This window comes from Rosa chinensis, chromosome 2 (assembly GCF_002994745.2).
Source record: "Rosa chinensis cultivar Old Blush chromosome 2, RchiOBHm-V2, whole genome shotgun sequence".
Taxonomy (NCBI): domain Eukaryota; kingdom Viridiplantae; phylum Streptophyta; class Magnoliopsida; order Rosales; family Rosaceae; genus Rosa; species Rosa chinensis.
The window spans coordinates 38,843,587-38,871,307 of NC_037089.1; the positions used below are offsets into that span (position 1 = coordinate 38,843,587).

The window sequence follows — 27,721 nt, forward strand, 5'->3', positions numbered from 1 at the left end:
TTTTTCAAGAACTACAAAAATTTGGCAAAACTAACCTTGTCTACTTCTTTGATATAATGCTTGACCAAATGGTTGTGAACATTCACCCGTGCAAAATTTATCACTATACTGATCAACACCAACCATCATAATTTGTGAAAGTATCAAACTCAGAAAAAGTATCAAGAGAGATGATTAAGTTAGATCATATAATTAGATTACAATGTTGGACCATACATTCCAAGGTCTGGATCATACTCCAACATTCCAAAGAACTGATTTACTATCCCAAGAACAAAAAAGAACATTGTTCAAAATTGAATACACATGTATTTGCAAAAATGTCTAATACAATAATATCAACAGTATACTACTTAATCATCAAATACTTGCTAGTCAGGCTTTTAAGAAAAGAGTGGAAGACCGGCACTTAGTTACCATATCTACAGTTTTCGTGAGAACTACACTACTTGATCATCAGATATTTGGTAGCCAAGCTCCTCAGAAAAGAGTGGAAGACTGGCACTCAGCTACCATATCTACTCAAGCTTCTCACAATAATAAAAAATCAAAGAGTATCAACTCATTTATAGTTGAAAATTAATAACTATTTTTGCTAACATTATTGATATAAATCAGTTGTGTAGAGCACATACGATTAGATTCAATTCTTCCTTGCTCAATTGTTTCTCCAATTCTGTAATTTTCAGCACAACCATGCCGTAACAATCTGCTCATTCTCCTTGTCATCCTGTTTGATGCCACCTCTGCCTCCTCAATAACAATATTTTGTAAATGATCGCTTGTAAATTGATCATCACTATATTCAGCTGCATCCAGATTTTGACGTTGACTTGATCCTTCACCAATGTGTGAATCAAACACTACAATCAAAAAATGAAAGAACAAAGATTAATTAATACTGGTAAACATATAGTTGAGAACACTGTTCATATACACCAATGTTTCAAACAAACATAAAATGCACTCACTTCTTCTCCACCTCTTAGATCTCACAGGATTAAATTCACTTCTTCGTTGATGAACTTTGTTTCCACTTTCAGAATTTTCAACAGCAGACTGGTCTGACAATGTCTTCATTCTCAACATGCCTACATTTAGATATATAATATATATAATTCACTTAATATCCTCCACTAAAAATCGCAGATCAGCATATAACAATTAATCTAATAATTAATGATAATTACAATACTTTGAATGCAAAAACACTACATTAAATAATTCACCAAATACATATCAAACCATCAGTTATTATAATTAACTACAATTAAAATTGACTGACTATATTAAATTAATTAAAAAATCGATTCTGCCAACACTCATTCCACCTATAATTAACTATAAGTTGAAACAATATAAATCTATTTACACTACAGCCAAAACACTTATCTTTGCCGACACTATTCATGTAAGTCAATGCTGTAGAATACATACAATTGGATTCAGCTCTTCCTTGGTCAACTGTCCCTCCAATTTCATAATTTTCAGTAGCACATTGTTGTAACAATCTTTTCATTCTTCTCATCGTGCTACTTCGTGTAATCTCTGCAGCGTCAAATGCATTTACACCTGCAATGGTATTTTCATCACCACCCCTAACTTCATTCTCACTGTGTTCAGATGCATCTACATTTTCAAGTTGACTTGATGTTCCAACAATTCGCTGATCAAACACTATAAGCAAAAATCGAATAACTCTAATTAATTCTTACTTCTAGGCAACAATATTCATATAGAAGAATATTGTAGACCACATAAGAGATACCCACTTGTTGTCCACCTCTTAGACCTAACACGATCAAATCCCCTCATTTCAGCAGCTGACTGCTCTGATAATCTTTTCATTCCTCTCTTCACACTCTTATCTCTCATGTCTGCATAATCCAATTACAATTTATAAATAAACATGCAGCAGCAATTTTTGATAACAACCATGTTAGTATTATTCTAATCACTAAGCAATCAAACTCAATATAACCATTTATGATTTGTGTGGTCCAAGTTCTACATAGAACTAAAAATATTCTATACAAAAATGATAAAAGTAAATGACAAATCTCTATAATCTATACAGTGAATGATCCAAAATCAGTTTGTTATGAGGCACTTTTAAAGTCGTGGGTTTAGAATGAGAACCTGTCATTTCTTATATACCTTTAGAAAATGGAAGATAACATTTCAAGCTCTCAATTCTAAGTCACCTATGAAGACTAATATGGACTAGCGAAATAGCCCGCGCGATGCTGCGGGTATATTATCAACATTATTGAATTCGACGATATACATTATTGAATTCGACGATATTGAATTTACAAACATTAGTGTGTGCGTTATATATTACATTAGACATTGTTTTACATGATCCAAAATCTGGAAATTTAGCCAGATTTCAAAATATGATAACCAAGTAGGCGCGTATATGTGCATATTACAAAAAATGGTTAAACTTGGCAAAAAAAAACTTGTCAATGATTGCAGTTCAGACTCCGCATCTTTAGCTGGTTCCTTGTTCACAGCATTTGTTGGTTTTGAGTCTGCAGATCCTTTAATTTACTGCTTTCAACTCTTCACGAAAGGTCACCTAATTAGTCAAGACAAAGTAAGAATGCAGCAGAAGGGAATAAGAATGGATACCAGTTGAATATGTAGCAAGTAGCACCAAGTTCGCAGATAAACAGAGAAAACAAATAGTTCTTAAGAGAGCCATATTAGTAACTTCAAGAAAATTCAGGTTATAAAGAGCTCTATCAAAACCTACACCAAAGGCTAATCATTACTTCATTAGAAGAAAATTCAATGCTCAGAGCTGAAATGGAACTAAAAGTTTCTAGTGCATCCAGCAAGTATCAAACCACATTAGTCACACAGCTAAAACTGACTCTTCCAAAGAATATAAGGAATCGACAGTGCAAGTGTATAATGTAAGGAAGGAAAAGGGGAGAATCATCAAGGTGATTCAAATGCAAGTTAAGAAACAGCAAAAACAACGTGTTTTACAAATATGTGGCGATCACCAGCAAAAAAACAAAATCTCAGGCATTTATTCTTTCAATTATAAGCAACAAAATCTCATAATTTCAATTATACAAACACTACTTGCATATCCATGGTCAAACCATGCAGCCTTGCTTACAGGTTTGAACAGATGAGGCAAATCCTTCTCCTTTGTTTAATGACTGCTCCAATGTCAATTTAAAGTTTTTCAATGCTTGAGCATGGTAGTATCAGCAGGGAACAAAAATTGGAAAGTTCAAACAAAAGCAACATTTAAACTACAATACGCATGGTAATGAAACAAAAAATGTAAACTGATTTCCAGGAGCTGTTTCAAACTGGAAAAACTTAACCAAAATTTGTTATATTAGAAACATAGAGAGAGTATTCATACATCCAATGCTCTTGTTTCCAGTTGGTGTGCTCTTGAGTTCCTTGCACCTTCATCAAAATAGATGGCCTCCATGCCATATCTGTGATGTACATAAAACATCAAGGTAATAAAGTCAAAAATAGAGACAATAGAAGCCTATAAATCAATGACGATAAGAGTTGCAAATGCACATAAACAGAAACACAATTAACCACATATAAACCAGAGTAGAACTTACTCAGAAAAATAAGTGTCTAGGAAGGAGCTGAGCTAGTCGCCAAAACCTGGTACCAGACATATTTCTTTATCATTTTTCTTGCTACCCGGCGACTAAAAATTTATTGATACTCTTTTGTAGGTTCTAAGCCAACCAGAGTGATATGTTCTAAGCCAAAACCTAATCTGGAAATATCATGTATATAATCAAAAACAGACTATGCTCTAAATCTGGCAAGGCTTCTAAATCACTCTTGAAACAGACTGCTCTAAAGCAACTACTACCTAATATGCCATTCAACTGATGAGAACATATCAGCCTATTCGACAAATATCCAATGTAAGTAAGATCTTTTCCTACGCCATAAATGAATTATTGACCAATCATAAATGAACTAACAAAAGCATTGACAAAAACGACAGCTTCCACCTTAGCAAAACTGACAAAAAATAAAACAAAAAAAAAAAATTTTAAGCTAAACTTTCTCTAAGGCAGGAATAAGCATTACCAAACTTCTTGTGCTAAATAATCCGATCAAATAAAAGTAGCAAAAATTAAAGAACAAAAGCAAAAGTACCCAATTGAAATGCAAGCAAAGCGATCTGGAAAGAGAAGGTTGCAGTAGCTTAGCTTATTACCCAAAATGCAAGCAAAGCACATAAGCTTCTCCAAGGCTGGTCCTCCATCAGCACCCCTCATCTCCAAGTATCTCTTCAACCTGACCTGAATATTGGAAAAGACCAACATTTCAAATATACTGTTAGTCAATCTAAAGGTGCTTATGATACCAGCAAATCTATGAGTTAAATTCCTCTAGCCTCTCCCAGATAACAAATGTATACCAAAAGACGCTTCTAAATAAGCTTGATAGCCAAAAGGGCAGTGATGGTGCAACCAAACTCTACTTAATGATCAAGGAACTACATATATGTTTTAATATCCAATAAAATAATCAACTCAAACCTATGGTCCTTATAATACTGAGAAGTCTATGAAGTAAAATTCCTATAGCATCTCCAACGTAAGGAGTCACATTTCTAAATAGGCCTGGAAAGCAAAAGGGTAATGCTGGTGCCACTAAACTGTCGTCATAAAATTGCAGAACCATATATATACCTTTTTTCCGGTAAGACATTCACCTTGAACTAAGTTTGCGTTTTACTATACAAACCGAAATTTGAATACCTTAGCATCCCCAAAAAATCACAGAAGGATAGATCTACCATGCCGTTCTCAAACCTAAGATGCAGGACCCTGCAGAGTGGAAAGTTGTTAGAGAGAACCTAGCAGGAGTTTGAGCAGTTTTTCCTATTAAATGGAAATGTACATACATATAAGGATTGGAACTTCCGGTGCGGTTTCTCATCCTTGATGCCAATAAATCAGCCATCTGCTCTATTTCAGGAAGAAATTTAAGAGCGTGATAGTTCACCCCGCACCTCAGCCTGTTGATTTCTTGAGGAACATTGACATACCTGAAACAAAAATGGCATGATATTGTAAGGTTAAATATAGTTGAGTCATTCCCTAATAGCTTAAGCTTATATCTGAAAAAAATATTACAGCTTTACCAAATCAATAATCAGATTTCATAATAGAAAAGCAGCATGTAAATCTTTTTTTTCTTTGAACCGAAATGTAACTTCTGAGTTCAAGGTAGCCACACATATATAAAATTCGTGACTAACCCAAGTTGATTAACAAAAGACTTCAGGGCCATTATCTTCTTCTCCTTGATTCGAGGCAGAACATTGTCAATGTAAAATTGTGCTGGTGCATGTTTTGGAATGTTTTGCCTAAAAGAAAAACATTTCACAGATAAATGTCAGTTGCAGCTACAATAATACAAATAGATACTTTAGAAGAGAATAATAAATACTGTCACTATGATTTACTGAGATTCAAAGAGTGTTATTTAGGATTTCTATTTGCACAGGAGAAGTACAATGTAATGAATACTCCTTTAATTACTTTACAGTTTCTGTTCAGTAAAAAGTTGTTTTGTCATCAGAGGGAGAAAGAGAGCAATTAACCTTGCTCAGTTCCTTGACTAAATCAGCAGTCGACCTCACACCCAAACAAACCCCAAACCCAAATTTGAGTAATGATCGAATTCTCTTATTTCTCCACCTTATTTCCATGTAACAGTATCACTATGCTATATCCATGTAAAGATAGGAAATTGATATACATTTATGTTTTTTGTTTTGCAAAGATGTAGGATTCTATTTGTGAAAATCATGGACCAAAGAAGAAAGCCAAAATATTACTATCAAACCTTGTGCTGCTCCTTATTGTTCAAGCCTTCACTTTGTTTCCTGAAGCTACATGAAACAAAAGAATTTACAATATGAAAATTTCGTTTTTTTTCAAATTGATTCAGAATACACGAACCAAGAATGAAAACCAATACAGAAGGAATCAAAACTCACCAGCATTCAGGATAAAGCTTTTCAAAACGTAAGCAACCAAGCTGAAAGAAACCCAGACCCAAAATCAATTCTCATGCAAAATTCAAAGAGGATAATTAATCGCTACCCAACGAAAATCTAGATAGCAAAATCACTTACCCAACTCTTTGCCAAGCCTCCAATGAATCTATTCCTGCACAAAAAGAATTTCCAGAAGAACATGCATAAAAAAATTAGCAATCGACAGTCAGAACCAAGAATCAGGGAAAAAAGTCTTTAGAGAAATTGAAAGTCTTCAGACGAAAGAAAACCTGGAAGTTTGTGCTGTGTATGTCTTCGACGAAGCTCAATTACTCAGCAACATCACCAGTTCACCACCCTTCCTTCTCTCTATCATGAGTCCCATCAGCTTCAATTACTCACTGTATTTTTGGAACATTGAGAGCAAGGAGAAAGGGACAAAAAACAAAAATTGGGCTACTCAATCTTCCCACTCCGTGTCGGCAGAACCCACCCAACAATTCAGCAAACTTGGGTTATACGGCCGTAGAAGAGAGAAGAAACCGATGGAATCATCTAGTACACCTCGGTCAATGGCAGTGTGAAATTGTGAGAAAAAGGCAAGGGCAGAACCGTCACTCCACTGTTACATTATACGGCCGTAGAAGAGAGAAGAAACCGATGGAATCATCTAGTACACCTCGGTCAATGGCAGCGTGAAATTGTGAGAAAAAGGCAAGGGCAGAACCGTCACTCCACTGTTACATGAACAGTTGTGAACAGTTAACTCACCTTTCATATATAGTATAATTACTCGATCTGTACTGAGTTTTTCTTAAAGATGTACCTTAATTACTCTCTATGTCAATACTAAAACTTAAAAACCATAATCAAAACAATATTCATCAACTTTAGACAGTAGCATGGACATAACAGCAATAAAAAACAAATACAATGTTATCAATTGAATTATGCTGAAATCATAAAAAACAAACTAAGTCAGATCATATACATATACATTACCTATGGGAAATGTTAAACTATGGGGAAGCACACTGTTCCGAGAATCTGTAAAACATGACAGCAACAGCTAAAGGTTTATATCTGAATGAAATAAAAAAAAAACATCAAAATAACAGAAATTGAAGAGTTATACCTGAATACAGACAGATGATGATGACAGCACTAAACAGTAGAATAAGGAACAGTGGCAAACTAATGATACACAACCTTTTTTGCATTAAATCTGTAAACAATAAACAAAATGTAGATGAAGATACATTAGTGTAACAATCACATGCAGAAAAAAAATAGAATAAAAAGTAAACAAAACTGAAGATACTTTATTTTCTTCTGCTGATCAAAACAACAAACAAAACTAACCAAAGTAGATGAAGTTTACCTCCAACAGAGACTCCAAAAGCAAAACCTCTTTGCTGAGAAAAATCCGCTCTACGTTAACTGTCGACATTAATACAGTGATCATTAGCATTAGTTCATTAAGCATTCATAAAACTCAATTAGAAGTCCATCGCAAAATCTCAGAACCGTCTCCCTTAGAAAGGCAGAAATCACCAACAACCAAAAAAAAAAAAAAATCAAACAAAAACAGATAGCAGCACACATTCCAATTTCACACCATCACTTCAAGTATAATCATATCAAATCAAGGAAGACATACAAAAATTCATCCAATCAAGGAAGCCATCTAACGTCTGAGAAATGAAATTAAAGAAAAAAAATAAAATCCAATAAAAATACCCACTGCAATTGAACAGCCTTAATTTAACAAACTTCCATAACAATACAGAACAAAACAACTGAACTCAACAACCGAATGTCTCTTTTCAACCAACACATAGAAATCCAGAAAGAAAAGGGGTGTAAAACGATGAATTGCAAGCAAGAGCCACTGCTCTACCAAGCACCCACGGATCAAACAAACCAAACAGAAAACCCAATTTCACCAAAAAAACAAAACAATGGAAAAACCCAGAAATCGAAACCCCCAATTCCCATCCAAAGATCACAACTTTAAACAAAACCCACAATAACCGAGCCCAGAAGAATCGAATCGAGACAATATTCCAGAAATTCGAAACCCCCAATTTCCATCCAAAGACCACAACTTTAAACAAAACCCAGAATAACCGAGCCCAGAAGAACTCGAATCGAGAGAATATTCAGATCCAGATGCAATCAGACCTGAGAATCAAGTGAGAGAATTACCGGATTAAAGGTTCACACTTTGGAACCCTAGCTTGAAATTATCGGATTCAATTGGATTGACTGGGCAACGACTCTATGCTTTAGGGATTTGCCTCCGATCTCCCTCTCTGTCTCTCTCTCTTTCTCCGATTTCTTTATATATCTCTCTCTCTATCGTTCTTGATAATTGAAAAAGATGACTCCAGAACTGTAGAAGAAAGAGGATATGAACGGGAAGACGCAATATATCCAAGTCAGTGGCAGAGCTGCAAAAAAATTTCAAGCGAGGGCAAAACCGCCAATTCGAATGAACAGTGTCTAGGAACAGTTGAATGAACAGTGTTCCGTCTTTAGATGTATGTACTAGGAAGTTAGGCCCGCGCGTTGCCGCGGGAACTGATTGTTGATTGTTTGTGAGTGAAAGGAACGTTCATGAAGAGATTGTTATGTGTTAGAAGCTGTCAAAATAAATTATAGAAGAGTAAAGAAAGGTGGAAATACACATGAGGAAAAATGTTGTGGAAAAACTGGGAATATATATACAGGAGATTGTTATGTGTTAGAAGCTGTCAAAAGAAATTATAGAAGAGTAAAGAAAGGTGGAAATACACATGAGGAAAAATGTTGTGGAAAAAATGGGAATATATATACAGGTTGTCTGTATACAGATTTGATTGAAGTGTTTGGCAGAAGCAGAAATTAGAGGAGCAATTCAACAACTTTGCAAGGAACTTTGGTTCTGGCAGGTAGTAAAGTTAATTTTGGAAACTGTTTTTATCAAGATAAAAAGTAGAATAAAGTAGTTAATAACTCAGAAAGAGAGAAGTGGCAAGCTGGAAGGGATACAAATTGAGGTACTGTCTTTTTTGGCTTTAGGTCAATCAAGACATCAAATAGGGAATGAAATTATTATGTTCGAAGATAAGTGTAGGATTAACAAAATGTTAAGACCCATACCATGCCTGTTTCTTTCATATGACGCTTGTCCAATGCTGTGTTCATGTGAAACGACATTTTCAACTTCTTGAATGTTGGACATACTCAGACCAGAATTGCAGCTTGTTTCAGCAGATGTAGTCCTTCTTCGTTTGCGTTTATCAACACTTTCAGCATTTTGCAAAAGTAAATCTCTCTTAACTTTTTCTCCGCTTAGGCATTGGATCTACAAACAAAGAGGGGGAAAAATATTTAGAAGAAGAAAATGCAGAATTCGGATCTTGTGTTAGTCTGCTAGCTAATTGAAACAAAATGAAGAGAACAACTGAGTTGATGACAATATTAACAACCATTATGAAAATAATAACAATCTTGATTATTGTAGTTTCTGCAATAGTACAATAAAAATCCTTTTCACAGCGCTTTTACGATACTTTATACATCAATATTTATAATCATTTAATTTAAATTTAAATATTAACTTTATAGCTATTTGGTGAAGAGCTAAATAACTGTATGAAAAAATAAATAAGATAGAAAATTCCACCTGACACTGCGTTTGAGCAAGTTTCCATATCTATTGATATTCGTTTTGCTAACAAAGATCTTCAGAACCCAGCAACAACCTGAAGGCAAAAAAGTAGCAGCACATTAGAGATTGTACATTCGACATGCATAATTGCATATTACGAAATGATCATATCAAAGACCATTCACAGCCTATCTATAAATCTAACCAAGAGCTGGAAAATATATCAGCATGTTCATATTGATTTAAAAATTATAGACTGAAATCAAACCTTCCAAAAGAACTGAAATGAAGGTTCAGATGAAATCAGCAACCAAAAGGTTTGAGTGAAGTATATAGGCAGTAAGAATAAAAAACCATATACACAGAAAGAGACAGAAACCTATGAAAAGGTATATACATGAGAAGCTAAGTTACTTCAAAGCCTAGAATGAAAGAACAGCAGCACAAAACATAAAGCTGAAGAGAAGAGTAATGTTACACAATTTTTTATTGTTATCCTAATTTGGTTATCTTTCAGCTAAGGCTTTGAAACTAAACAACTAAATGAATGCTCCGACGTTACACCCCAAACGGAGGCATTCCCGACAGAATGTTGACCTCAGTGGCTGCGTCCCATTTGCTCATCCTTAACAGTGAATGAAGTAATATACAAATTCTCCATTTCACAACCAAAAAAAAAAAAAAACTGTTTACAAACATGGGAAAAGAATAAAGTGGGAGGTTGAAAGTTCATCTCAAAAGCATACAATATCGGTAAAGTGTGAAAACCATTAAAATCAAAAGATGAAAACCAGAACAATTTTCAGCTTTTATGAAATCCAAAGGTAGATCTTATTATGTATAGATTGCAAATTCTAAAAATATGAGTAATATAAAATAACATCACAACAGAAAGTGCATCATAATATGCAACTCAATCATGACAAAAGTTCAATAAATCAAAAGGTAATATCCCCAATATTTTCTCATTTTGTACCACCAAATACTGCAAGCAGTCTTGTTTCTTCTTATTGTTACGTATAATCACGAAAACATAAATCGAAAACAGAAAATCATACCAAATCCTTACCGGACACAGAGGCCAAGACTCGGGCCGCACGAAAAAAACGCAGCTTCTAACCAAACCTGTGACAATCACAACAACAGTAAAACACAAAATCCAATAGCTCAACATAACTGAAGTCAAGTAGCAGAGAATAAGAAACAAGGCTGATCTTCTTTCTTTTAGACTGAAAATTTCATCATAGCTTCAAATAGAAGATATTGCTAGAACAAAGCACCACAATCCTATAAAGTTATTCTTCAGTTCTGCAAGTATTGTTCTTCAAATAGAAAGATATTGTTACAAAAGGGCACCACAATCCTATGAAGTTGCTGCTGTTGCATCAGTGATGCTTCAGTTCAATAAAGGTACTACTACATACTACCACAGACCAGATTAGTAAAATAAAAAAGGGTTAAAACTCAAACCTGCTTTACTTTCTAACGCCACTATTCTGGTCCATCCATCAGTGTAAAATAGCATGATCAGTATTTTAATAATTAGTTGAAGATAAGCATGATCAGTATTTTAATAGCATTAAACTAATGGTGATGAAAGCCATCGCTGCACACACGACTGGTTTTTAAGGCTGGGGGCTGAGATTAATATATTTAATTGAAGATAAGCAGGATCAGTATTTTAATAGTATTAAACTAATGGTGATGAAAGCCATTACTCCACACGCAACTGGTTTTTAATGGAATTGGGGAGCACCAGTTCTTTGCTCTCATTGTTATCATGATTCAAGCTTTGTGAAATTCTAGTGTAAACTGGTTAATACCAAGAATCAAGTCAAATACAAATTCTCAAAACTTAGATCACGCTATAAAATTGAGCCCCTCTATATCATAAGCATTTCATCATAGCTTCAAATAAAGAGATATTGTTACAAAAAAGCACCACAATCCTATAAAGTTATTGTCTAGTACCTGATCAAAACCTAGACCCCAATGCTAGCATGCACATTACATTACAGATGACTACAAACCATTTTCAAAAGGAGAGGATAGCTCCAACAAATATGAAATGTGTCAATGGGGAGTGTCAGGTGCTGGTTCATTTGGGCTACCTGCAGTTCCTATGAATTTTTTTTTTTTCCAACATAAGGTGGATGAAAACAGATTTAAAGGACAATCTTTCATTTGGTTCAAAGTTTTGAAGTTCTCAAACATGATCATACTGATGATCATAGAAATTAAAAAAACACCAGAAGTCAAATAGTTATATCATCCTTCTTGACATATACCATCAACCAACAATTAATATCATGAAGGAAAAGAAATCAAAGATGGAAAATTGATCTACCCAGAAAAAACAAAGAGAACAAATAAATAGATAAACAAATGATCGATGATTATATATGTCATGTGCAAATCTGACCTAACTATATCAACTTGTGAAATCTGTAAATTATTACATGAACATTCTATCTCATTTTATGGTGAAGAAATAAGATTCCCAAGGCATGAAGAACATGATCTGAACCAGCAAATATCTAATTTGATGATTGAAAAACACACCAATACTATTTACTGACGGATTCATAGATACAGATCTGTATATATGAAATTTGGTGATCCTTTAACAAAAGAAAGAATGAAAAACACACGAAGGACCGTACCCAACAAAAGTGACCGAAAAATTTACATAAAGAAGTTACCTTTTATGCCGCCAAACTGTCTATGCCGATCAACAACCTCCCTCACTATCAATCTAAGCGACACGAAGAACCACAGCAAAGACCAAGACTGAACCGAACCGAACTTATTGTTTGGAAAGAAACATAACCTTAGCATGAACACAAAGAATCAATGTTTGTAAAAGAAAATGGCATGGTTATGCAAAAGCAATAGTAGAATCATCCTAAGTGAAAAGAAGGCATGTTTGTGAAAGAAACTACGTCAGACAACCATCATTGTCTTTTGTCTTTCTTTTGACAGTTTTGTGTACGGATTCACAATACTTCTGTCTGGGAACCACTTTAAAGACAAAAACAAAAATTTAGAAAAAATGATCCAGAGAGGTAGAAAGACACATATAGTTATGCTGATATCTACTACCAATTGTATCTTATCTGCTTAGCCAAATGAACGGAGAAGTAAACGATAAAGCAAATACTGCCTAATATCCCATTCAACTGATGAGAACAAAAAGCAGCTTAATCTAACCAAGGTGAGGCTTAGTTCTACAAATTTAATACAATTACTTCATCCACCTGAGGCAAGGCTTCTAATTTTCAGACATCAGAATGCTTTGGGAGTTACTACGTAACTTTCTATAGCCAGATACCCAATGAAAGTAAGATATGTTTTCTACACCATAAATGAATTATTGATCAATCGTAAATGAACTAACAAAAGCATTGACAAAAACGACAGCTTCCACCTTAGCAAAACTTACCCCAAAAAAAAAAAAAATTTGAAGCTTAACTTTCTTTGAGGCAGGAATAAGCATTGCCAAACTTCTTTGTCAATACTCCGATTACTTTTTCAAACTCCCTACTTCTCTACTTTGTCTAGTCTCTCAGTTAATACTCCGATTACTCAAATCATATTAAAGACTTAAACTCAGATAGGACATCATGCCTGCATGCACTTTTCCTCATAACTCTTAGGGCTGAGATCAATTATAAGCAGTTATAAACCAACCTATTTTACATATTTCATCATTCTTTATTTTATTTTATTTCATTTCATTTAGGATTTTAGATAATCCAGTACAAACAAATAACCTTTTTGTAATCACATTTATGTAAATCTTCACTTGAACATGACTCTTATTACCTGTCAACTCCAAACCATTTCCCATTCCCCTTCTTGGAGTTCCAATTCACCTATACTTTGATATAAGGAAATAAACTCCTCGATTACCTGCAGTATTAATATGGTAGCCAGAAACCATATCAGCAAGAAAAGTTGTTTTGACATACAAAGTACACATTTGGATTCACAAATATTACCTCTTTAACTCTTGTACCAGTGGACATGATTGACAATAGTCTTTGCCTAAGTTCAGCTCTCTCTTGCAGAACAAATGTTGTTCCCTGCACTACAAAGTTATTTGTCGATATTTTTAGCTAGGAGCAACGGAATTTTAGTTTTAAGTAACTATACATCACTACATGGTCGGATAAAATAAAGCAGTCAACAGTTAGAATATAGAGCGTGCTAGATATTCAAGTCACTATCACCTTATTTCTTCTTGAGATACGAAAATTGCCAGATTGGGACAGATATGTGGTATCCAACCAACCCTTTGCCTCATCTCCAAGTAGTGAAGTATATTCGTTTTTGATTATTGCTTCTGCCTGTGCAAAAACAAAAAAATTTGAACATAAAGGAGAAGAAATACTCCAAATCTTTTATAAAATTTGCTTATCTTCTCCTTTAATGTTCAATAAAAAATGGTTAAAGTAACTCTTCTTATTTGAAAATGTTGGATTCTTTCCCTCTTTCCTCCCTCCACTTGCCTGCTCCTATTTTTTAAATTTATTATCATCACTCAGGCTTATAGTTATTCTCTCCTAATATCTGGTGTTTGATCATGCCCATCACACATTATTCTGATCACACTATCTTTTGCCTAACTTGAGACTCCAAATGCAAATAAACCTTACAGCAGATAATGAAAATTTATAAGAATGTTTGATCATGCCCATCACACAGTATTCTGATCACACTATCTTTTGCCTAACTTGAGACTCCAAATGCAAATAAACCTTACAGCAGATAATGAAAATTTATAAGAAGATAAGCATATATTATACTGATCAGTAAGATGTAAGCTTACTTACATGCAGTCTCTAATTGTTACACACCTAATGGACACAGGACACAGACATAATAAACAAAACCGAATAAACACATCGAAAAAAAGCACTACCCTAATTTCAGGTGCTATCATAAATTTCTTGAAACTAATATATAGAAGATCGAAATCATAGAATGCATGCAGTCATGATATGACTAAGATTAATGCAGTCATCTGGAAAAAAAAAAAAAAAAAAAACACTACAGCTTCATATATTATTCATATAAACTATTGCATATTCCATTATTAACAATAACAATGACGCCATAAATAGAGATTAGAAATTGAGAATCAGACCCTTTACAGAGGAAAAGCTCATTCGTTGAGGGAAAAGTTCAATGCCAGAAAATAGTAATCACTCTCCAATCCATGGCTTCCTCGTTCACTCTTCAATTGCTCATATGGTATATATGAGTTGAGCTCTGTGATATAATCGTACACCAAATACATTGAAAGTATTTATTCAGGTAAATCAAAAATGATACAGTAAGCGTTAATATTTATCAAGAAATCCGATGACCAAGGGAATGCAGCAACATACCTTGTCTGATATGTCATTAATGATATCATTCAGTTGAACTCAGTCTACGAAAAAATTGCATTGAGGTAAAACAATCGATATGATAATTTCCGGTCAACAGACTTTGCGGAATTATCACCTTCGGACATAGGTTGTTTTGCAATCTCACCAAATTTCTGAACCTCAGCATGAGTACACATAATTCAATTAACAAAAGGCACAACAGAAACTTCTTCAAAAATTGAAGCAAACCAATTTTATCTACAGTTTTCACATTCAAGGCTCTAGTAAAGCATAAGCCACCACTTAATCTCACCACTACCATCAACATCTTGTCAACTAAATTTTCAGTCCTCAAGTTATAAATAGAGTAGACTAATTCAGTAACACGCAAACAGTTCAAATCATCATGCACACTCTAAACAAAACAAACAAACCGTTACGAACAAATGTCAAAACTTTGATCCAGACATTTACTTTTATGGCTCTATATCGACAGCAAACAACTAAAACACTAATCCTTGAGTAATTCAAAGACCTATCCACCATTCAAAAACAAACCTTACACTTATACCAGAAGATAAATAAGCTGATTCAACACAAAACAGTAGACAATCCCAGTAAAGGGCTCAAAATCAATACCAAATCAATCAAAGAATCAAACCCACACCCACAACAAAACTCCAAAGAAAACAAAAAAAAATATCAAACAACACCCACAAAATAAAATCACAGGAGAATCAAAGTGAGCTTCAAATTGTTAAACATTAGAAACATAGCTTGACATGTTTCCAATTAATCAGCCAAATTCCAAAGTGGAAGATAAACAAAATTGCTAAAACATAAAAATCCATATCAATTGAAAATCAATAACAACAAAAAAACCAAGCAAAAACCAAAGCATATAAGAAGTAACAAAAACAATAGAAGACAAAAACTTCCAAAACTGGAATCTTCATTGTTGCGAAACAGACTAAAAGCATGAATTAATGATGTAGCGAAACCAACTGAATAATCCACGAATCCAGCAAAAAAAAGAATCAAAAGCTTGAATCAAAGAATTTGAATCAGACAGTTTCCAATGGTTAGAAATAGAGTAGAATTTTAGGTGGAGATAAATCATAAGCGTTTCATGATGAGATCAATGGTTATGATGTTATGCTAATTCTATCAACGTAAAATCTTACCGAGCTTTTGAGTGATCGTGATGTTGATGGGCGGTTTTGATGTCGGCCAAGAGGAAAGGCTGATGTTGATGGAGAGGCTTCTCGGAGTGGAAAAACAGTGGAGATGTTGGCTCCTTCAACATGTATAATCTGCAAATTAAAAACAAACAACAAACATAAAAAAAAATGGATTCAACTTATGAACAATTGAATCAAAAAGAAGATCATAGAAGGATGGAAACCATTTAAGGCTAATCACCATCGTCAGCAGAAAGGTTACATATAATAAAGAAAAGCTCTTACCCATTTACATTACATCCAAGTGCTGAACTTGAAGTTGAGCTTCCTGCAAGTGTTGAACTTTGAAGTTGAGCTTCCCGCAAGTGAAGTTCGTCTAATCCTGTACCCACATAATAAAGGCAACCAGATAATAAAGGACAAAGCACCGATCGTTCTTGATTATTGTCCTTTCTCTTCGTAGAGCAAGGAAACGTACACCTGTCGCGGCAAACAGCGCCAATTCGAATGAACAGTGTCTAGGAACAGTAATGAACAGCGCTAGGAACAGTGATTCGGCTTTAAATGTATGTATAATGTATAATTAACAACAATGGATCACTTAAAAGGAGCATTAACCATTCAAGCAGCATACCAATTTTTCATTTCATTCGATAACAACCTCTAGAATTTTACGATCACCGTACCAAAACCCACAGTTTGGCAGGGACCAACACTTAGCATTTCTTCTTTTCGAAACGGGGACTTGAGTCACCACCATCTTCATCCATTCTGATCCCTAACAGGCACAACACAATTAACAGCCCATCTTTTGACCAATTTCTGCATTCCAAAACAGAATCTGAACATAATCCTTACCATTTCCCACTTCAATCGAAACTGACTCAAGAGCTTCTCCTCTCCAAAAATCCCAAATTCACAGACTCCACAAAACCTCATACAATTCCAATTAAATGATAGAGTTAGGGATTTCAATCTAGATTAAACCAGAAGCCTCAACTAAGGAGAAGGGCTTACCAGACGAAGAGGATAAGCTGGTGGCGCTCACGGCGGCGTCCACTTGCTGCGTGCGGCGACTCTGGTCGAAGTCAGTGGTCGGAGTTTTGGGGTTTCAAAAGATGGTGTAGCTCTGAGAGGTGTTGAAGCTCGATTCTTGGCCGGGTTTGCTAAAAAAAAAGAAAATAACAAACGGAAGCTGTTTTGAGTGGGCACACGTGTGGAGGGAAAGAGTCACCGAAAGAGCAAAAGTAGGAGGTATTGTGTAACAGAACCAGCACCCGGGTTTCGAGTATATATACAACCTTGTACTTCCACGGTTCCACCCTGATCTTTCACTTCAACAACCATACTAGCCATGTCGGCGGCTTCTTCTTCTCTCTGTCTTCGGCCTAGTTCTCTCGCCATTGATCTCAACGACGTCGTAAGACTTTTCTTTTTCATTCTTTGATTTTGATCGGCGTGTTTGAGTATTTCGGGTACCTTCCATAATAAAGGTGCTCAGAAAATGGTTCTGTAATTCTGAAACTGTAGGATTTCATCAGTAAGAGATCCCAATGGACTGGATGTTTAAGATTTGGTTTGTTTTCAGGGTTCAACTCCTGGCAAGTTTGTGGCAAGTTTTGGGAGTCCTAAGGTGCGTTTGGGGCTCAAAAAGACATTCAAAGTGAACTGTTCGATAGACAGAGAGATGGATGTGAGCACTTCAGCTGTGGTTGATGGCGTGGCTGACTGCTTCAATGGTTTGTGCCTTGATCTTTTTGTTGTTGTTGTTGTCCTCTACATTGGTTCATGATTCTGAGCTGTTTTGAATTCATCACAGAGATGGAGCTAAAAGAGCCAAGTATGTCGACAATGCTGATGAATTTCGACAACAAGTTTGATCCTTACGATGCAATGAATACGCCACTCTACCAAACAGCTACTTTTAAGCAGGTATCATTTGTAGCGGATAAGGGAGCTGGTGCTAACTTTTGTCAAGTCATTATTACTCTTTTTGTCGTTGTTGTGTTGTGAGTGATAGAAAGGAAGAGTAAAATACTGTGCAAGTCCTATTCTACATAAGGATATGGTATACTATCGTAGTAGTGTTTATACCAGGAAGAAGCTAGTGGTTCAGTCAAGGTATCAAAGAGTGTTTATGTGGCTTGGGGGTGTTGTGGGAGACTATGGCTGTTGCTTTATTCTCTGAATGCTTAACTGGTACAATGAGGCCTTCTCCAGACAATTTAAATAGAAAGGGCCAGATTCAAGATGGCTGAATCTTTGTATACATTTTCTTTTGTTTATACACATATCGGTCTTTGCATTTGTAAGATGAGTGCGCTTCTTATCGGTCGACTATATGCTTCTTTTCAAAGGTTTCTTTATTGCATGGAAAATCTTTGAGTTACCTAGGTCATATTCTCAAACCAAGTTTCATATCGTCTTAAATACTATGTTTTGCAGCCTTCTGCTACAGAAAATGGTCCTTACGATTATACTAGAAGCGGAAATCCTACACGAGATGCCTTGGAAAGGTCTTACTTTAATTAGTTATATGCTGACTTCTGTTCGAATAGATTTGACAATCCTTCCAACTATTTAGTTCCTTTTTTGTTTGTACACTCCATATTGAGCTTTTTATTCTTTTTGTACACTCAGCATTTTGGCAAAGCTTGATAAGGCAGATCGAGCACTTTGTTTCACTAGTGGAATGGCTGCTTTGGCTGCTGTTGCTCATCTTGTAGGAACAGGTACTTTTCAACTAAGGGCATAATTTATCTAATGATCTTCTCTACTTACTAGACCAAGTGTCAGTAAAGGTTGCATCTATAAGTATAATAGAGTTATAAAGCAAAGAATTGATATTGCTGTGTCCTCGATATGCCCCCAATATACCTCAACATGTATTGGATACTATTAAATCAGTATTCAGATGACTTATAGTAAATTTGAGTTTTGGCTACGAGAAGGATACATGATAAAAACACGAAATAATTCACACTCACGTGCAGATATGTTGTGTTTGTGTAATCTCGTATTGTCATATCCTATGTTAGCTTCCAGGGACATCTTGTAGTTCTCGTATGGTAGCATATCCCATATCCGCAGCATAGGACGGAATATTGGATTGATTATACTCATCATTGCATCATTATATGTTATCAGTGGGATGGACCAAATCCAGCCTTGCCCAGCATAGCTTTAAATGTAAAGGGCTAACTTGTCCAATTTATCAAGCCTATAGTTTCAGCCTGACATCTGCCTGTTCAATATGCAATTCAATTTGATTTAGGCTAATATATGTAATGGTCTGGAGCCCAATAGGTGTCAAGTTTGGATCAATTCAAGCCAGGGTGAAGGTGTGGTATTTTTAACAAAAAGTTTACACCAGCTTGGACTCATTATGAATTTAAAAACATCTATTTTGAGTTTTTGACCACTATGAAAATAATTAATTGTTTACAAGACTATAGAAAACAATTGCGTGCGTGTGTGAGTAGTTATGTACATTTACTTATGTAATCAGATGGGGCCGTCCCTTATTCCCTTCTACGGGCTGATTTAGGCTTAGGTCTGAACTCATTAGAGGTCAGCTCCAGAAATTCAGGTCAAAGAGATTGGTTTTAGTTATGTAGCCCAGATTGCCAGTCCTGAACTCCTGACCGATCTTGTAACCTGGTGTGTAACTGTGTACGTTCATAATGATAAGGCTTTTAGCAATATTAGCGAATCTAGACTTCCATAAGAGTGGGACTAAGGCTTCTTGTAAAGTCCTTTCTCTGAGGTTAGGTTTGTCTTAGACTACTCAAATGAATTTATTATTTCCTTTCAAATCCTTATTATATTATCAATTTGAAATCATGTCACTGTAGGAGAGGAGATTGTTGCTGGAGATGACCTGTATGGGGGTTCTGACCGATTGTTGTCCCAAGTGATTCCAAAAACTGGAGTTGTGGTGAAGTTAGTATTTCTTTTATCCTGTTCTTTTCTTAATTCAGTGTAAATGAAATCTGAAACTATAATGCTTATACACTCAGACGAGTCAACACAAGTGATTTAGATGAGGTTGCATCTGCTATTGGCCCCTGGACGAAGCTTGTTTGGTTGGAGAGTCCAACTAATCCTCGACAAATAGTTTCTGATATTCGCGTAAGATATTTTTACACTAGTATTATACTTCTTTAGCTGGGATTAACTTTCAACTCATAGAGAGATCCTTATCCTCTTTTTCCTGCCAGTATATATGTTGTATGCTGTTAATGAATGAATATGTATTTTTTTTTTTTTTTTTTGCAATACTGGTTCAACAAGTACCTTCCGAGCTTCTTTACCAATCTTGCAGAGAGATCTGGTATTGATTTTGAACATACATGCCCAGAATATTCTATACAGTGGTTTAGGAGTTGATATGTGTCAGCATTAGTCTCTTGGCATAATAAAATAGTGAAATGTGTTATTGAGAGCAGTTGAGAGTAATTGGTTTTAGCGGTTCCCTCAGTGAAAATGAATTTTTGTGGTCTGCTATTACTAGGACAAGTATGGATCGAATTTTCAATTTTTTACTTCTCTGATTTTTTCTAGCTTAGGAGTCACACTTTGATATCTTTGTTTGTCCGAGCTAGGGGTGAGGTGGCAGAATTCTTTTGAGACAAGGTTCGACTTTTGGCACTGGTTATTTTCTCTAGCTTCGTAGTCACATTTTAATATCTTTAACTGAGCAACGGGTGAGGAGGTAGATCACTTTTGTGATAATAAGGCACTGCTTAATTTTTTATATTTTTTTAAATTTATTATTATTATTATTTTTCTAGCTTAGGTATCAAACTTTAATATCTTTGATATGAGCTATGGGTGAGGAGGTAGATCTCTTTTGAGATAAGGTTTAACTTTTGACATTGTTTGTGACGTCGCTTATAACTGTTCTGAGATGTATTGCATCTTGCTTGAGAGTTCAGTTGACAGTCCCTTGTATCTATACCTTCATTGTTACACTAATGAAAATATGATTTATATAAAAAAGTATGGTTCAGTTGACCGTCCCTTGTATCTAAACCTTCATTGTTACACTAATGAAAATATGATTTATATAAAAAAGTATGTGATTCTATAACTGTTGTTTCCTTTTTGTCGGTATCTTATTCGATTTCTTTCCCCTAGAAACCACAGATGATTGTCTCAGAATGTCCACTCTTCATATAATGCTTTCTTTTGCTAATTTCATACCTTATCAATTTGGTTAACTTTGCTATCACTTGATTCATTCTGTTTCTAAGAATTCACTGGAAATCTTATCATATCGAATAGATTTTGAAATGAGAACAATTGGCATCGTAAACAGTATAGCTTTACGAGCAAATTGGAGATGAAATTCATTTTTAAAAAGTTCATTTTTTTTTATAGAAGAGAGTTGAGATAGTTTGGTAACAGTAAGCTTGGTATGTGATATCTAGAAGTTGCAAAAGATTTGCTGTCATATTGTAGGAAAATTGGATTCATGGCAATATCAAGGACATCACTACAAATAGGACCTTGGATTACAGACTACCCAGTAGTTTTAGAACAGTTAGAATAAATTACCCAATAAAATCCAAATAATATAGGCATTAAGAATGAATCCTAAAGAAATCTAGTCGTAAATCCTAATAATAACAGCCTTTATTACTTTCCCAAACCACGAAAGTTCCCAGCAAGACCCATCCTTGTTTGCAGGATATAAAATCAGTTCTTTGGCCTTGGAATCCTTTTTACAAGGCCTTGGACTTGCGTTCTTCATCAGTCTCGAGAAGAAACGGTTCAAGTGAAGGAATTTGTGGTTTTAATGCTTGAAGGACTAGATGGGAAATCATGTCTTGGGGCAGATAATAAGTATTAACGAGCCCATTGGTCTCTGTGACCACCCAACGCTGCTGTTGCAAAGTCCTAATTCCTTTTTGTTTTAAACTTTGTTTTTATACCCGAAATCCCGAAACCCCTTAATCCCACTACATGATCCCGGCATTTAAAGTTGGACCAAACCTACTATCTTTTTTTTCTTTTTTTGAAAGGGCCAAACCTACTATCTTTAAGAGACAGAAAACTCTAGCAAATAGTTTGGTAGGTACTGTGAGGGGGGTACCCCAGAGCCACATTGATGCTAGTCCCACACCCTTGCTAGTGGCAAAGTTGTTTTGTTCTAGTTTTGCACTCAAGCCAGGCAAATTGATTACACACACTGTTGCTCACTTCTTTTAGTTAGCAGTCTTTTTCATTGACTTAATATCATTAAAGTTTTCTTGTCCTTTCCATAATATCTTTTACAACATTCGTGTGTATTTTCTTGTTGGCAAAGTTATGATGAATGCAACAGGTGCCATTTTCTAAGGAAATTTTCTTCATGTGTGCCTAAATAGAAAATAGCAGCAATGGCTCATGCACATGGTGCTATTTTGCTGGTGGATAACAGTATAATGTCCCCTGTATTGTCACAGCCACTGGATCTAGGAGCAGGTATCAACTCTAAGCTATAAAGTTAAGCTATAGAGCTCCAAGCTTTTGCAAACTATACTATTTCATAGTTATTAATTTTAGTCGATCATTATGTCAGACATTGTTATGCACTCGGCGACAAAATTTATTGCTGGACATAGTGATGTCATGGCGGGTGTTCTAGCTGTTAAAGGAGAAAGGTTCTGCATCTTTCTCTATTTTTAGTTTGGATTTTATGTCTTGTTTCCATACCAAACTTCCTATTTGTTTCCGTTGTTACCAGCTTGGCAGAACAGCTTTATTTCTTACAAAATGCAGAAGGCTCTGGGTTAGCTCCATTTGACTGTTGGATCTGTTTACGAGGAGTTAAAACAATGGCCTTACGTGTTGAGAAGCAACAGGTAGATTTTCAAGTCTACTAAAATATATCTCTTAAATGTTTTATATTTTATATTTTTATTTTTACTGTACATATGATAATTCCAATGCTTGGGGTTCTGCTGAGATCAATACCTCATTAGGCAAATATTGTGTTCTCCTGTCCATTATTCTGTTGTGAGATATTAATGTTCTTGCGTATATGCAAATTTAAGGGTACTCATTTTGCTACTTCTACTACACTTGCTGTGGTAAATGTGCCATTTCAGATCTGTTTAAATGATTATTGTTGATGCTTCTAATTTGTTGTAATTGTCTTTATAATGCAAAATAACTAATACTTGGTTATAATGCTAATTTTTAGGGCCTATTGTTTACATTTTGTTGCTGATATGTGCCTCTTTTTTCTTTCGTTAAATTTGCATATTTGACAGTACTATCTTCTAAATTATCAACATTTGGCTGCAGGACAATGCTCAAAAGATTGCAGAGTTTCTGGCTTCCCATCCACGAGTTAAGAAAGTTAACTATGCAGGGATTCCTGGTCATCCTGGCCGTGCCTTGCATTATTCTCAGGTATCTCGATGGAATGTAGCTTTAGATGTAATAAAGAATGTATTCTTCCAGATAACTTACACACACCTCTTTCAGGCAAAGGGTGCAGGATCTGTATTGAGCTTTCTGACAGGTTCACTGGCATTATCAAAGCATGTTGTCGAGACTACCAAATACTTCAGTATAACTGTCAGTTTTGGTAATAGTTCTCACTCAACTTTCGGCTTGATTTTTTTTTTCTTTGACAAATGCAGTCATCCACTGAGAAATTTGAGTTGTAGATGGTCACGATTGTAGATGGTTAGTTTGTATTTTATAAATAAATACTTGTACAGATACAGGTAGGTGTCATTCAAGTACTGATGTTAAAAGAAGATTGCACTCCATATTGTATGTGATCATCAGTTCATATATCAGATGGTACATTGTAAGACCGATGTGTCTGGTTATTAGACGTATTTTATTACGTTACAGTGGTTTTTTTTTTCTTTCCCCTTACATATATAGTTCTATGTATTTCTGTGACTTAAAATGATATGCATACGGTAAAAGCTGTCGTTGTAAAAGAGAAAAGCTTGAGCTTATTTTTATATTTATTTTTTTGTTGTTTTTTTTTTTTCCGACTAGATTTATTTTGTTGTTTGCGTAATACTCCTTATGATTAAGGTGCTTTCATAATTATTTTAACATTCCTAGGGTCATTGACATTTATTTTATGTATTCTTTTGGTTGACTACCCTGCTTGTCATAAATATAGTTTAGATTATATTATAAGAATAATTATAACTATTAGTTTTTGTTATTTTTATTGTTATTATTATTTATACTATGGTCGGTTATCGCCAGTATCAACTTTATTGAAGCTGATCTGAATTTTGTTATATTTACAGGGAGTGTGAAGTCCCTTATAAGCCTCCCCTGCTTCATGTCACATGCAAGCATACCATCTGCCGTGCGTGAGGCCAGAGGTCTATCTGAAGATCTTGTTCGTATTTCTGTGGGGATTGAGGATGTGAATGATCTCATTGCTGATTTGGACCATGCACTTCAAACTGGCCCTCTGTAATATTCAACCAGCACAGCTTAATTGCTCTAAAGACATGCATCTTCTTCCAAAAGTTTCTTGAGCAATTATTAGAAATTCTTATTCTGGAGTGCTCCCAAACAGTGCACAGTAATTCTGTTTTGGTTCAGTCGAGAATGCCTACGTAATTATTAGTGGTATTTCATTTTGTTTAAATTATTAATAATGTGGATGCTTTAGGCTTCAAATCTTCTGCCCCCACTTCCCTATTCTTTTCCCTGTCTCCCTATAAAATTTTGACACTTGGCATTTGTTGCCTACTCAGCTTAACTATCTCTTAGCAGCCTACTAACCCCGTTAAACTATAATTCAACTTTAACTCACCCTAAATCAATCCTAACCCAACATCTCTAAATTAAAATAATAAATTTGTATTTACAAAAAATTCGGAAACACTAAAACAACAATTCTTCTTCTTTTTCTTCTTCATCTGTCTTGTTCTTTATCTGGTTCTAGTAGTGATCATCATGTTATCAGTTCAATGAGATCAAATTCAAGGAGGCAGAGAAAAATGTTAAGAAGGCTAGGGCCAGTGGTCGATGTATGGAAAGAGGACTCACCCTCTTTGGCACAGATATTAGGCATTTGTAACATGAAAAGCAATGTGGTTATTATGAGAGCGAAAGAAAATAAGAAAGGAATAATTAGATGAAGATGAAGAAGCCTTTTGTTATTTTCTGCAGCACTTATTTTTCAGGGAAAAAAGGGTATGTTCTACTCCTCTTTATCACCATTTCTTCCCTGCCTTGATGAGATTACTTGAATATCTCCTCGAGCAAATCTTTCTTGCATGGTTTCGCCATAATTAGATATTCCTCGATGAGGTATTTCCTTTTATCTAAGAAATATGCTCCTCGACAAAATATTTCCTCCCCAACTAGTTGTCAAGACAAATCGACAAAATATTGCCTCTTCAATTAGATATTTCTTTCATGATAAGAATTATGTTCCTCGATAAATTATTTCCTCCTTGACGAGATATTTCTTCCTTGATAAGAAATATGCTCCTCAACAAAATATTCCATCCTCAGTTAGATATGTTTTCCTTGACAAGATGTCTCCTTGTTGTTTATAAGATAAGTTCTACGATGTGTAGGCTTCTTAATCTGTGACATGAATTTGTTAAGAGAATTCAATGTTGATACAGCCATCTCTCTCAAACTTTTGTTCTGAAATGTTAACAAAAAATTTAATAGTGACAAGATAGCAATTAGAGGAGAAAGTTCCATTTGGTCAATATACATAAGGTTTTAGTTCGTTAAATCATTAGGTTTACTTAGAAGACACCAACATTCTGGTGCTTAAAGTTCTAACCAATACACCAATAACCAGAAATGCAAGCAGTCCACCTACTCCATTTTCATCAACTCCACTTTAACTTAAAAGCTTCTTGAATCCATAATATTTAAAGCAAACCAGACCATCTTGATTTCCATCAAACCTTCTCAAAGGTATTTACTATTCCTATAGCTTCCCTCTTGCCTCCCAAAGCCTCATGGCAACCCAAAACTCAACTCCGCTGCCCCTCAAGGCCATAACATACCTATTCCTTCTAGCTCTTGCAATAACACACACCACCTCAGCCAGAGTCCTTGATGAGGAAACCGATACGCCTCAAACCCAAATACCTGTTTCCACCGTACCTCCTTCTGTGGTCGGTGCCACGTCAGCGGGCCCTCCTCCTGTTGTCAGTGCCACGTCAGCAGGCCCGAGCGCCACAGTGGCCAATGGAGAGTCCTACCATCCGCTTTCATTCTTTCTGCATGATATAATTGGTGGCACCAATCCCTCAGCGAGAGCTGTGACTGGGATTGTGACCAACCCAGCTGTCAATGGCCAAGTCCCCTTTGCCAAACCCAATGGGGCAGTTGTCCAAGGCGGGAATAATGGCATTCCCCAAAACAACAACAACAATGGTATCATCAACAATAACAATGTCCCCTTCTTCACTGGCCTCGGAGGAAACATCAACAACAACCTCAGACAAAACAACAACAACTTTATTGGCGGGAACAATGGGTTTCCCGTTGTGAATGGGGCGCAGCTCCCGCCAGGACAGTCCCTTCAGAAGCTCATGTTCGGCACACTCACGGTCTTTGACGATGAGCTCACTGAAGGGCATGAGCTTGGCTCTGGCTTGTTGGGCAAGGCACAAGGATTTTACGTTGCTAGTTCCGAAGATGGGAGCAGCCAGACCATTGCTTTCACTGCTATGTTTGAGAGTGGTGGGTATGCTGATAGCCTCACATTCTTTGGGGTTCACAGAATAGCTGCTTCAGAGTCTCACCTTGCAGTTATGGGAGGGACAGGGAAGTACTTGAATGCAAAAGGGTATGCTTTGGTTAAGACCATTAATGGAGTGAATGAGCAAAATACTGATGGAATTGACACTGTTCTTCAGTTTACTGTATATCTTAGTTACTAGTGTGTGCCTTAAGGTTATGTAAGTTGTTGTAATGTGTTTGCTATTTCATCTCTCTGGATCAGTGTGAGACATCCTTGTGACTTAAATTGCAGCAGTGATTGTATACATAAACTCAGTTGTTTAATTTTCTTTCATATTTGGGTCTCATTTTTCTCAAGTTCCAAAGTAGCTAGACCAATTTAATTTATCTCTTTCTAGGTTGCTTGGATATAATATAACCATTGAATAGAACACTTTCCTGGGATTATATATAAATGCATTGATACTAATCATACTATAGCTCATTTTTCAAGCAAATTTAAAAGTGTAAAAGAGATAGAAATTGGAAAACGAAATGTGTTATTTGATTTGTTGATCCTCAGAAAAGAAGAAAGCACAGTTCCCTCGTTGAGCTAGAAATAATGAAAAGTTCATGCATGGAAATATATATAGTTAACCAAAATTTGTCTTTCAAGAACCGGAAGGGGAATGAAATGAGACCTCGACCTGACCCAGTACTCTTATCCATTACTTTGGGTTTATGAATTAGGGAATATATGCTTGTAGGCAGGCACATAGCTTGAATGCAAGTGATTCAACAACTACAGGCTAGGAGTGGAGTA

The 27,721-nt window shown here is 35.5% G+C and overlaps 3 protein-coding genes across 46 annotated transcripts; 2 read left to right on the forward strand and 1 right to left on the reverse strand.

Moving 5' to 3' along the window:
* Positions 1-381: 381 nt before the first annotated feature.
* LOC112186232 (protein ROOT HAIR DEFECTIVE 3-like) lies at positions 382-17,388 on the reverse strand. 42 transcript variants are annotated; one of them, XR_005806567.1, is made up of 29 exons: positions 17,248-17,388; positions 17,089-17,164; positions 16,865-17,001; positions 16,516-16,710; positions 16,234-16,362; positions 15,068-15,222; positions 14,824-14,948; positions 13,907-14,023; positions 13,676-13,764; positions 13,500-13,586; positions 12,377-12,504; positions 10,744-10,799; positions 9,690-9,768; positions 9,164-9,368; positions 8,228-8,414; positions 7,401-7,459; positions 7,155-7,244; positions 7,022-7,066; positions 6,310-6,756; positions 6,158-6,191; positions 6,020-6,060; positions 5,866-5,911; positions 5,276-5,383; positions 4,919-5,062; positions 4,773-4,841; positions 4,226-4,310; positions 3,609-3,654; positions 3,392-3,470; positions 2,223-2,584 (listed from the first exon to the last, which is right to left on the reverse strand). XR_005806567.1 is itself a non-coding variant. In XM_040514735.1 (4 exons), the coding sequence occupies exons 2-4, from the start codon at positions 4,284-4,286 to the stop codon at positions 2,549-2,551; spliced, it is 237 nt and encodes a 78-aa protein (XP_040370669.1). In that variant the 5' UTR covers positions 4,287-4,310; positions 4,430-4,697; the 3' UTR covers positions 2,223-2,548. The 42 variants fall into 42 exon arrangements, 1 of the variants encoding a protein (XP_040370669.1); XR_005806561.1 differs by having other exon boundaries at positions 16,865-17,008; XR_005806574.1 differs by having other exon boundaries at positions 15,068-15,072; positions 15,186-15,222; positions 16,865-17,008; positions 17,089-17,365.
* Positions 17,389-17,426: 38 nt separating this feature from the next.
* Positions 17,427-24,882, forward strand: LOC112186231 (cystathionine beta-lyase, chloroplastic). 3 transcript variants are annotated; one of them, XM_024324590.2, is made up of 13 exons: positions 17,427-17,650; positions 17,819-17,969; positions 18,050-18,162; positions 18,676-18,746; positions 18,871-18,962; positions 20,085-20,172; positions 20,250-20,361; positions 22,602-22,698; positions 22,796-22,877; positions 22,961-23,078; positions 23,524-23,631; positions 23,707-23,809; positions 24,501-24,870. In XM_024324590.2, exons 1-13 carry the CDS (start codon positions 17,585-17,587, stop codon positions 24,674-24,676), a joined length of 1,377 nt encoding a protein of 458 aa, XP_024180358.1. In that variant the 5' UTR covers positions 17,427-17,584; the 3' UTR covers positions 24,677-24,870. The 3 variants fall into 3 exon arrangements, with proteins under 3 accessions (XP_024180358.1, XP_024180359.1, XP_040370668.1); XM_024324591.2 differs by having other exon boundaries at positions 17,536-17,650; positions 17,761-17,969; positions 24,501-24,882; XM_040514734.1 differs by having other exon boundaries at positions 17,599-17,723; positions 24,501-24,882.
* Positions 24,883-26,067: 1,185 nt separating this feature from the next.
* Positions 26,068-27,253, forward strand: LOC112189370 (dirigent protein 25). Its single transcript, XM_024328688.2, has one exon. It carries the CDS (start codon positions 26,190-26,192, stop codon positions 27,117-27,119), a length of 930 nt encoding a protein of 309 aa, XP_024184456.1. The 5' UTR covers positions 26,068-26,189; the 3' UTR covers positions 27,120-27,253.
* Positions 27,254-27,721: the final 468 nt, after the last annotated feature.